The 12,336-nt window shown below is 54.9% G+C and overlaps 1 protein-coding gene across 1 annotated transcript in view; it reads right to left on the bottom strand.

Moving 5' to 3' along the window:
* TCERG1L (transcription elongation regulator 1 like) overlaps nucleotides 1-12,336 on the bottom strand; it is a 198,560-nt gene that overhangs the window by 53,001 nt on the left and 133,223 nt on the right. The window contains exon 6 of the mRNA XM_070363955.1: nucleotides 8,381-8,469. Within this exon, the coding sequence (XP_070220056.1) occupies nucleotides 8,381-8,469 (89 nt within the window). The remainder of the gene's footprint in view (nucleotides 1-8,380; nucleotides 8,470-12,336) is intronic.

Here is a 12,336-nt window from a genome sequence, read left to right as displayed (position 1 = left end):
GCAAAGTTCAGAGACATGAGAGGCTCAACTGGGTCCCAGGAGGTCTGAGCTCTTCCCAAAGGCCAGCTCTCCTTTCAGTTGGATTCCCACTCTGGCTTTGGGTCCAAGGACCAGGTAACACAGACCTTGGTTCCCAGTAACCTTCCCCGATTGGATGGTGACTGAGCAGCAGGGTTCATGGAGCCACACAGAGGCCACAGCCCATCCCTCTCCAGCTGAGAACCAGCAACCTGGCTGCTGGAATCAGCAACCTCAGCCCTGTTGAGGTGTCCCGCTTTGCTTTCAGAAGAGCAAAGAATTAGCTTTGCATTTTCACATGGAGGAAACGAAAATCTCCAAAAGGAATAATATGCAATTTTAAGACTTCATCTCTGTGAAAGTTTATCAGAGAGAAGGAAAGATTGCAAAGGAGAAATAGTGAAGAAAAGAAAAACAAAGGAAAGGAAGAGCTCCCTTTCCGCGGAGTGAGTCTGCAGTGTGGGAACGCACACAGGAATTCAGACCTGGCCTCAGTGTGTCCCAGCAACACAGCCGGTCGAGGTCACCGGAGCGGCCTCAGGCTGTCCTGTGACCAGTCTCGTGATGGTGCAGAGAAATGAGCTCTGTCCTGCCTCTGGTCTGGCCCTTCCAGAAGATTCTTCTGGGGTTAGGCCTCTCCCCTCCGGTGACCTCAGCATCCTAGTGACCTCTGAGGGCCCGGGAAGCTCCAGGACTCTCCCCAGGCTCCTCAGAAGCTGCAGGAATGGGCAGGACTAGTCCTCGTGGACTGAAGCCCTCTGGTCATTGATTTCTTGAGGGATCAGGGACACTTCTGGGCACTTGCCGGCCTCCTGAGCACCAGCTCCTGCCTTACCATCAGACACACCTGGTTGCCTGCCCCCTTTCTGGATCCAGGCAGCACACACCAGTCTGCTTCCCACAGAGAAAATCACCCCCACCCTTGAGCCTCTGTGCTCAGACCAGCGGGCCACTTCCCGTGGGCCAGACAGAGGCTCAGTGCAGGGGCTAGCCTCACGTTCTGAAACTCTGTGCAGACCAGATCCCTACGTAGAAATGACCTTTAGATGGTCTGTCTGATTTACTCCGCAGCCAGGCAGGGTTCATGGGAGTGGTGAGCCTACAAAGAGGTCTACATCCTACTCCCAAGAACCTATGAATGTCACCTTACAGGGCAAAAGGGATCTCTCAGGTGTGATTAAGTTCCTGTCTTGAGATGCAGGGAGTAGGCTGGGCTGTCAAGGCAAGTTTAGTGTCATCAGAAGGCTCCTCATAAGGGAAGAGGGAGGCTGGAAGTCAGAGTGAGAGAAGGGGATGGGAGGATAGAAGCAGAAGACAGACAGACAGACACACACACAGGATGGGTGGAGACAGAGGCCAGAGGATGCGCCACTCTGGCCTTGATGTTGGAGGACGCGGCTGTGGATGCCAGTGTCTCTAGAAGCTGGAAAGTCTAGAGCAGTCTCCCCTGAGCCTTGGGAGAGAATCAGCCCTCTCCTCCCCACCTGGATTCAGCCCCGTGGGGTTGGATTCTGACCTCCAGAGCTGTGAGATGTGAGTTTCCACAGGTTGACAACCAGTAGACCTCACCCTTGACCCCTCCCCATCCTGGGCGCCAGCACCAGGGTCTGCATCTGGCCAGCAGCAACCTAGACCCCCACACTGCATAGGCCCCTGCTGGCCTGGTCATCCAGGTAGAAGGCCATGACCTGCCTTCTCAGTGGATGCACCATCCAGCTCTAGGCCTGCCCTTGACCTTCAGGTGACCTTGAGAGCTGCCCTCACCCTCCGTGATCTCCGTTCCATCATCTGTGTGGGGGGGGCCTGCGATGGACATTTGTGTTATTCTAACATGCCCGTCACTGCAGGGAAGCTGAGGCAAACATGAGGGGCAGCCTTTACTAGAGACTGGATGACGGGCCAACAAGGGCTAGGCCTGAGGGGCAGGACTGGCGAGCTGGACAAGGACCTGCCCGATGCACGGGTCTGCCTGCCACCCCCAGCAGGCCCCGACAGGGCACAGGTGACCTCTCGTGGGAGGAAGCTGCCTGCCTGCCGGTACAGAAGTCGTCTGGCTTAGGAAGCTTTCACTGTGTATAAAGCTGCAGGTAATTATGCTGTTCTGTACATTATGTACAATTCTGCCACTGTGAGTCTCGCACAGAATTCTGGGCCAGCAGGGACCATAAACCCTGCCAGGAGCACAGCCCCTTCCCTCTCAGATGCTCTGCAGGGTGACGGAGTGCCTCCTGCCGGGTCTGGGGGCTGCGCTCCTGGCAACACTCAGCACATGTTCTTAGCACCACGAGTAGCCCACCTGGGTTATCTGCGCACCAGGGGGTGGGGTGGGGGGAGGTTTGCCTGGTGTGAATGCAGGCTGTTTGCAGCTTCAGCTAGATCAGACTGCAGGCGATGTCGAGTAAGAAGCCAGCAGACCCTCAGCAGTGCAGAGGGTGAAGCCCAGTCCTGGGCACCTTCTAACACGGAGGGCATCCATCTGTCTGGTCTGGTGCACGCAGGCGGCTGGTCACTGCCCACACACAGGCTTCTAAAGCCTTCTTTGGCCAGGCTGCAGCTGGAAAAATAGCTCCAAGACCAAAGCTCCTGGCAGCGAGTAGGTTGGTTTGTGACAGTCGCGATGATATCTTTTCACTGTCTGACTGCGCTTGGCCTGAGTGGGAAAGTCCGGATGCAGCTTTGACTCGCTGCGCCCTTGTCTATCTATTTACAAATTTAGGAGCTGCTGTGTGACCCCGGGACCCCTGATGGCACCTGCAGTACAATGAACCTTTACAGCAGATACACCGGACAGGTACAGCTGTTCTGGCAGGACGTCATCCTGTGCTCAGCACCCCTCCACCCATACACATGCACACACGCTTGTGTGTGCACACACATGCACACACATACATTCACACATATGCACACACACACTTGTGCATAAAGGCACATGCACACACACTCACACTTGTGCACGCACACACGTGCATTGACACACAGCATATACACTTGTGTGTGCACACACGAGTACACACTTGTGCGTAGATGCACATGCACACACACTCACATGTGTGCACCCACACATGTATCCCCACACGTGCATATACAAGTGTGCACGCACACACAAGCACACCAGTGACCTGGGCGCCACAGCCCCACCCCCAGCGGCCTCAGCGTCATGGCTGCCTGGTCTGCTCCCTCCTCCAGAGTCACTGGGGGGCACTGAGGAGCCCAGGGGCGTGGAGCCCTGCCGTCCAGGATGGCTCCGCCTCTGTGTGTCTCAGCACCTCAGGCAGTGATCTCCTGCTGTGGACTCGGTGTCCTCATTTATAAAGGCAGTGATCTCACTGCTGTGGACTCGGTGTCCTCATTTATAAAAGCAGGCTGGTGGACGCAGGTCTAGTCCCAGATGATTTCTTAAGTCCCTTCTAACTTCTATTCTATCTTCTATTCTTTTCTGTTAATTTTCCAGCTTTGTCCAGGACCCCAGGCATGGTCATACTAATGCCCTTCCATGCGGATCAACCTTATGGGCAGGGACACAGTCCCCGGCTCCTGAGCTAGTCTGTCCTGGGCTCTGGGTAGCTGTGCTCAGAGGTTCACTGCTGCACCTGGAGACCATGCCTGCCCTGGGATTGCTTCCCCTAGCAGCCCGGTGGGGTCAAGGGCGTGGGGCAAACCCTCGGTGATTGGCCTCCTGCTGAGACCACATTCTCTTAGCCCAGCCCTTCCCCCAACCACCACACCCCGGCCGCCTTCCTCTGCCCCTTTCCTGGAACCACTCCTCAGTACCTCCGGGCTCTGGGAGCTCTGTCCTAAGTGCTGCTTCTGTGGACCCTGACCTAAAGGGGAGGAAGGATGGAGTAGAATCTAAACTTCAGGAGAGTTTCCGACAGCGAGAGGCAGGCGGTGTCTGTGCAGGACACGCACCCTCACCTCCTCCTTAAAGACCGCACTTTGGGGTTTTCAAAGACGAGACCTGGTCCCACCAAACTTGGCACCATCACGGCTACAGCGACTGAAGGGCCCGGGGAGCGATGAGTTCCCTGAGAAAGCGGGTCAGCGAGGGTCTGCCCACATGAGAAAGTCTGGGGCGTGTGCATCCACCCCCAGGGGACGGGACACTTCAGCCAGAATTACCAAGGGGCTGGCAGCCTCGATCACAGAGGCAGGGAGGGGCTCATGCTCCCGTGGGCGCAGAGAGGGGTGCAGAGGTAGCCCCCTGCCAGCACCCCAAAGGCTGTGTGAGGCCAGCCTCAGCCAACCCGTCTCCCCACTCTCGGAGGTGTCCTGGGGTCCTAGAGCCGTGATTCTGCCTGGCCTGAAAAAGTTCTGGATGACACGTGAAGTGGGGCCCGGGGGAATAAGAAGCAGCTGGAAGCAGGTGAGTGATGCTGTCGCAGCCCCTGGTGGGGTGGGGGGCCCTAAGCCGTGCTCCTGGTGGGCGAAGAGTGGAGGGGTCTCAGCCTCCAGCCCCGGTAGCTGCTGACAGCCATCACCTCCCTGGACGCTGGCTGAGGGCAGACCGTGCACCTGGGCATGTATCCTTCACAAGAAGTGGATACACTCAGACGCAAAGACACGTGGGCTCCAAAAGATCCCCCTGACAGGAGGCCCAGTCAGACTCAGGTCATCATCCCACTGAGCTCCTGGGCTCCTTCCCCTCTGGCTCCAAGCCCAGCTGTTAAGAAAGAAGCTGCACGTCGACCGGAACTGACTTGGTTCTCCCCAGATGCGGGACGGGTCTGTGCTGTAGGTTTGCTGCCTCTGGGTCGTGCTGATTCCGTCGGAACCGGGAGCCACGAAGACAGATGGTCACACCACACCCTCCTCTCGGAGAGACCCAGTGCCCGGACCGCCGTGCAGGGAGCAGCCCCAGCCCCCACTGCCACCACCACCCAGCCTCTCCAGTGACGGGAGAGCGGAGCCAATTAGAGACTTAATGGAGGGTTATTACCCTGGAGACAGAGGAGTGACAACAGTTAACAGGCACAGGCTCATCCAGAACAAAGAGCCCACTTCCTGTGCCACAGGGACGCCTGCGGAACTGGAGCAAAGAGCTGGCGGCAGGTAAACCACGTGATCCCCCAGGAGAAATCTGCCCACTGGTCACGCCTGGTCTCCACCGGACCGAGCCAGCTGTGTGATGCAGAATTAATTTCACATATCGTTTATGCACATTTTAAGCAATACATATACATTCCTCTGGCTTAATCACAATGTATGATTTCTGGATGGCTGCCATGTTCCCTCTCCTCTTTAACTGTCCCCAAATCCCAGAGGGTACAATTAGCGTGCCAGAGTTAGTTAAGTCTGGTACAAAACATCCACGCTTAGCAGCCTTAGAACACGAAGACCCGTTTTAGCAAATGGAAATGGGGACTGCTGGCTTGCCGTACAAAATGATCCCCCCATTGCCTTCACACAGCACACCCCAGCGTTCACGGCTCTGCAAGGGGCAAGATATTTCCACTCCTCTCTCCAAGCATCCAGCTCAGCCCAGCGGGGAAGGGCTCCGTGCCTCACCCCTTCTCCCGCACGCGGGAAGGCACACCCAGGTCCCTCTGTCCTCCGGGCACTTGTCCCGAGTGCGCTGTCCCAGGAGCAGAGTCCCGTCTGCAGGGTGGACCCGTGCGCCCTGGGTCACAGCCACAGGGCTGAGGTCTCTGACCCCAGAAGGCAGCACCTCTGTGTGCTCTGTTCTCTACCCCCTTCCCCGTTCTGCCCACCTTTGTCCCCGGGAAGGGGCTGACCTGGGAGAACTGAGAAGCCCCGGCCCCATGGGGCAGGTCGGGTGAGGCACTGTGGGGCCTGCAGACAAGAAGATTCAGGGAAAAGAGGGTGGAAACAGCTCTCCCCTCTTCCTCCTGGGACATGGTGGTTTATGCTCAGAAATGCGTATCTGGTTATGGCCTCATTCTGCACAGAACTCCTGGGTTTCTGGCCGACCTCTGATGTGAGAGCAAGCCTCCCGTGGGCAGGAAGTGAAGCAAACACCTTCTGGGCAACTCCACTTGGACCACGGGCCGGGGCATCCAGGGGCACTTGCCTTCTTGGACAGTCACGGTGCCACCTACTCTGTTGTGACCTCCGTCAGAGTCCAGCTTCGTCACAGCAAGGGCTTCTGACCACAGGGACCCCCGAGCACCTGCTGCCCTGCCCATCGTTATGAGGGCCAGAGCAGGGGGCCCTGCAGGAGCGGGCCTGGAGCTGGGTCAGCAGGGGCCTCTGCAGAGAGGCGGCCCGTCCAGGGGCAAACAGGCAGATGTGAGACGTGAGGGGGCTCAGCACACGGCTGTGACATGTGGACGATCGTGCCGTGCACGCCTCCCAGCTCCTTGGCAGCCTTGCCCGCGCCTCGGGTCACCCCAGCTTCTGACAGCACCCGGGGGCCTGCGGGGTCCCGGGGCTCACGTCTCACAGACCCGGTCCCCTGCCCCAGTCTCCCTGCCTCGCGGGTAGGGGGACACCCCCGCAGGTTCCTGCTTCTCTGAGAGCTAACGGCAGCAGGTGCCCGCGCGTTCTCCGTCTGCGTGAGCTCTCACACGCGGGGGTTAGGACCCCAGGATCCCACGGAGCATTCTGCCCTCAAACACAGCGTCACCGAGAAGTTGAAACCACAGCCCTGAAAGTCTCTACGGCTCAAGGTCAGGTCTCCTACCCAATTATAAGCCCCGGGGCAGCATCAAGTCCAGTGTGACAGGGTCACACACCTCGCTGAATTTACTGCAACCCCTCATATGATTTGCAGTCAAGTGTGCTTGCCTTAGAAACACACGCGAGAGACTTTGGTTCCAGAAGACCCCAGACAGCATCTCTGGCATCATAAAAAAAAATAATAGTTAAAATCTGTTTTGTCCCCCATTCAGTTACTGGCACCAAGCTCCTAAAACCCTTTTAATTAGCTGAGCGACTGGGGCATCGTTTTTACTCCTAAGGAGCACCCCTGACCTCATGTGAGTTCAGACTGATGACATGGTGACTGATACGCCTCCATGTGTGACCATGGAGGGTGGGGGCTGGTCCCAGAAAGACTGACCACGTGATCAGAGGGTTGGTTTTCTGGCCCCACTGCCAGCCTCCAGGAGCAGGGAGGACAAGCCTAGTAATAAGGCATTCAGAAAGCTTCCTTTGGGTTCAGAGGGCTGCAGTGTGCTGATCTTGCTAACGTCCTGAGCGGGTGGCAGCCCCAGGAGGGCGTGGGGCCTGGAGACCCCCGCCCTGCTGCCTGCCCTTACCTCTCTGCCATCCAGCTGTCCCTGGGCTGCGGCCTGTATAATACAGATGTCATCACAAGTGAATCAATCACTCTCCTAAGTCCTGTGAGTCGTTCTAGCAAATTTTCAAACCTGACGGGAGGTTGTGGGAGCCCGGGACTCGCAATCAGCTGGGGAGACGTGCAGGGGCAGGGGGCTGGGACTCAGCCCTTGGCCCGTGGGGTCTGCGCTAACCCGGGAGCTGGCATCAGACCCGACTTGAATGGCAGGACACTCTCAGCACTGGAAACACTGCATCGTTAGGTGTCACCATCAGGGGCCCCGGACCTGTGAGGCATCCCCAGCTCACCGAGCACTAGAGCTGAAGGGTGGGAGGCCCTTGGGTGCCCGTGACACCAACCACTGAGCAGAGAAGGAGAGGGGGCCCCGTCTGTCGAGTTAAGAGCAGGGCTTCCCACAGTAAGCAGATGGCCAGGGCAGGACAGATGCTGGGATCCACTCGGGACATCACACAGGGCAGACGCCACACCCGGGGACCGCGGTCGGCTGCCGCTGCTACCTCGACGGACCTTAGGTGGCTCTGTTCCTGTTCTCTAAATTAGCTGTTCCTCCCAACCGTATCCTGCAGTCTAATCTGCAGGCTTTAAAACTAATTTTACTATAATAACCTTTTTTTTTCTGATTCTAAATTACTCCATTATAAAAGGACATTTTTGAAAACCAGAGTCGGCGGCTCCCTCGCGGAGGGCGCTTTGAGGGTTGAGGCGCGGAGAACGGGAATCCTCACAGGGCAGCCACAAAGAGCAGGCACGTCTTTAATTAACAGCTCCTCGGTTACGCTTTTCCTGGAGTCCACGGAAAGGCCTTTGAAGTGCAAGGCGTGCCGCCGACTCTCCAGACACGGCCTTGCTCAGATCAATACACAACGGCCTTCCTACTTTAATGCATATTTGCAAATATATTGGAGCAGGATAACTTATCACTTAAATGCTGTTTTTCTTTTGGCAGATGGTGACAACGGTGTGGAACTCTACCCGCCAGGAGCTGCAAATTGCTTTGTGTAAAACAGCATTACCCACAGGGCATGCGTTTCTCTTTGGTGGAGACAGCAAGCGGTGGGTCAGGCAGGGCTGTCTCCCTGACCCCCCGGGCCCGGGGTGTCTTACCAGGGGGACCCCGGCACCGGGGTGGAGGCCACGGGCCTCGTGCCTTTGGGCGCGCCGTCCTCGCTGGCCACCAGGATTGACGGAGGCTCCTGTGAATAGAGAACAGGAAAGCACTTTAAAACAAATGGAAACACTCCTCTTCAATTAGAGGCAACCAAGTAAAGACTAACTGGTCTCCTGCAGACAGGCCTGCCCACAGCGGCTGTCAGGCAACGACCGGCTCAGCAGAACCAGCGCGCAGGCCTGGGGGTCACGAGAGCCTTTAGAATTCACAGCATGAGTGACGGTGTTGCGCGACCCAGACTAGGGCCTCCCTGTAATTATCCCAAATTGGCTTGGCTGCCTGCTTCTGCAGAGACAGACACAGGCAGAGCAGCTGAGAGCTCGCTTCTGAACGGCCCGACTCGTCTCTGGAGACAGGCTCACGGGGCCCCCGAGCCCAGCCTCCAGTGGCGGAAACCCTCCGAGCAGTGAGGGCCCCGGGAGGCTGGGCTGGGCGGGCCCAGCCCGTCCCTGGCAGGCAGGGGAAGTGACAAGCCCGTGTCCATGCAGTGTCCTGTCACCCCAAGGACGCCCCCCCCATTTCTGGAGTGTCCACCTGGGGGCAGAGTTCATGGCCTGTTTCACAGGGTGCAGCTGACTGTGATACAGTGGGGTCTCTGTCTTCATGTAGAAAAGAATGTCTGAACATGATATCCCCTAGAAGAAAATGAAGATTTATTTCCTAAAGTTAAAAAAAGAAACTTCAGCTAGGACACCTGACCATTGCTTATTATGGATAGAATCTGGACAGAATTAAAAGTTTTTCTGAGATCAGAAAACATAGGCAATTATAGCACCAACATAAACGTGAATCCAAGACTCAGATTGGCCTCTTTAGCTACGCGAATATACAAAAGACACTGGATTTTGTTAAGCAAAGGGAAAGTGAAAAGCGAAAGTGTTAGTCACTCAGTTGTGTCCAGCTCTTTGTGACCCCATGGACTGTAGCCCACCAAGCTTATCTGTTCATGGGATTCTCTAGGCAAGAATACTGGAGTGGGTAGTCATCCCCTTCTCCAGTGGATCTACCCCACCCACAGATTGAACCCAGGTCTCCTGCATTGCAGGCAGATTCTTTACCATCTGAGCCACCAGGGAAGCCCTTAAACAAAAGGAAACAGAACCAAACTCCTAATGGTAGAACTGAAAAATTACCATGAGAAAATTATTTTAAGAAGTCAGTGCTATCTCAAATTTTGAGCAGCTCTAAGAGAAAAATGGGAGAAGGCAATGGCACCCCACTCCAGTACTCTTGCCTGGAAAATCCCATGGATGGAGAAGCCTGGTGGGCTGCAGTCCATGGGGTCACGAAGAGTCGGACACGACTGAGCAACTTCACTTTCAGTTTCATGCATTGGAGAAGGAAATGGCAACCCACTCCAGTGTTCTTCCCTGGAGAATCCCAGGGACAGGGGAGCCTGGTGGGAGGCCGTCTATGGGGTCGCACAGAGTCAGACACGACTAAAGCGACTTAGCAGCAGCAGCAGCAAGAGAAAAATGAAACCACAGTGAGCACAGTAAATTCTAGTGGCAAAGAAACATTTCTTTCCTTCTACCACCTGTTTCCAATATTTTAATCTCAAATTTAGAATGATATAATAAGGACCGCATTTTCTTTCTCTCGAAAAATCGGTAAGATTACAAGGTCCTAGTGCATTATTCCAAACAGCAACCAGGTTCTGAGCTGAGAATGTTCAGTTCAGTTCAGTTGCTCAGTCGTTTCTGACTTTTTGCGACCCCATGAGCCGCAGCACGCCAGGCCTCCCTGTCCATCACCAACTCCCGGAGTTCACCCAGACCCACGTCCATTGGGCAACTAAAGCTCTAGACTCATTTAGAAAAAATTAAATGTCATCCTGAAAGCTGAGATTCTTTTTCTACCACCATCAGCGTCAGCGCTTTATGAGGTAGTGTGGGTAAGGACCTGGTTAGCCGGTTGTCTGAATGATGAAACACGCAGGACGCCAAGGCTCCCTGCCCTGTGGGGCACCGCTGATGGGCAGCCTCGTGAGGACAGGGCCGTTGCACCGAAAGCCCAGACGCTTGTCCAGGGGCCCCTGAGGGCCACACTGGGACCACAGCTCATTCCCACCTCCCAGCTTCCTTTCGAACAGTTGTTAGCGAGGAAAGTGCTGGGTCATAACAGCACTGAAACGTAAGATTCAAATATAAAGTTAAAAGATCACCAGGGTCTATCTATACGGGTGAGATAAACCCCAAAGAAGTCACTTAAAACTACAGTAAAATCACAGGCAGTGACGTGCGGCCTCCTCCTGCTCACACCCTAGCAGGGCCCACGTCACCAGGAGTGAACAGCCAGTGTCAGCAGAGCTGGCCAGAGGACGAGCAGGGAGGCCTGGGATGCAGAGGTCAGTGGACCAGGCCCAGAGTGGCCACTGGGAACCCCATTCATTAAGCGTTAGATAAGTAAGACCCAGGACTTGAGGGGTGGTCTCGTGCACACTCGACCATCCTGGTCTCTTACTGGGCTCTGCCCGGTGCCCTTCATTCGTTGTGACAGGTAATGACACGGAATAAATGGTTTGTAATTTATGTGATTATTCCTAAGTTCACGAACAACTTTATTTTAGAATTTTGGGGTAGAAGAAAATGTCTTAGTTTCCTATGAGAAAATAAGTTCAGGATAAATAATGAACATAACAGGGTGTATTCAGAAACAGTTGTGTTAAAAATATAAGGGTATATTGAGACCAGAGATTATATTACTAATCCAATTAGGAAAACGAGGGGAGATTTTCATTACGAAGCTAATTGAACAATGAAACCCAATGAGAAGCCTCTGAGTAGTAGATTCCCCCTGATAATTTTTTCAGGGAAATATGGTGGGACATGATTTGTGATAGAGACTAACACTTAAATTCGGCGATGCTGGGATTCTCCACCGCTAATTACCAAGGTCGTCTTCTGGTGCAGCACTGTGGTTATGATTTCCTGTTGGTGATAAAAATGGCTAATCATGGCATAAAATTCCCCTCCGCACTGAAGTAATAAAAGTGAATTAGACGCACAGAGCGCAGAGATAAAGAAAGTAGTTAAAGCAGAAGAGAGACGATCTGTTTAATAAATATGTAATTCTGGCATGGATGTTCGTCTCATAGAGAGAAATCCTTCATCAGGAAGCAAGAGATTGATTTGCACTGTTGTTCATGATTCATTTGCACCATCTAGCCCCAGCACTAATGATGGAGAGGATGGTGGGGACCCCAGGTGAGGACGCCCAGGGATGTCGCTAACGGGGAACGGGCTGGACAACCGCAGGAATGGGGGCACTGACAGGCCGAGGTGGAGACAAGGCTGATAACAGCATGGGAAGAGAGAGTGTTCACACAATCCTGGGGTAGACCCGAGGCCACCGGCGTGTCCGACGGGTCAGACCCGAGGCCACCGGGGTGTCCCATGGATCAGACCCGAGGCCACCAGGGTGTCTGACGGTCAGAGCATGTTATATGCCATTTGTGACTTTCAAAGGCAGCAGAAAAAGTTGAGTTCTTGGTTATTCATGGGAAAAGAAATGCACTCAACATGTTCTTGGTCAATCTATAAAATGCCTCTTTATTGGGAAAGACCTGAGATTCTGTGTTCAGAAAACACAGGCATGCACTGGTTTTCCTGTAACAGTGAAAGCAAGTGCAGATCACAGCTTTGCCCAAGCGGTGTCCAACTGCACAGACTGGTCTCCTGTGTGTACACGCCTTCTGAGACGGGGGGACGGTACACGTGAGAATCCAGGGTTACCACCCAAGCCCCTCTGAGTAGAGCCTGCCAGTGAGCTCCGGACTGGACACAGACGGGAAGGCCAGGCTGCTCCTGCTTGGCTCCCAGACGCCCTTTCCTTCTGCTGGGTTCTGCAGCGGTCCAGCTGGCAGTGGCCTGGTACCACAGGGGGACTGCAA

The sequence above is a fragment of the Bos mutus genome, chromosome 26, assembly GCF_027580195.1.
Source record: "Bos mutus isolate GX-2022 chromosome 26, NWIPB_WYAK_1.1, whole genome shotgun sequence".
NCBI classification, from domain to species: domain Eukaryota; kingdom Metazoa; phylum Chordata; class Mammalia; order Artiodactyla; family Bovidae; genus Bos; species Bos mutus.
This window is presented reverse-complemented; position numbering and strand designations above follow the sequence as displayed.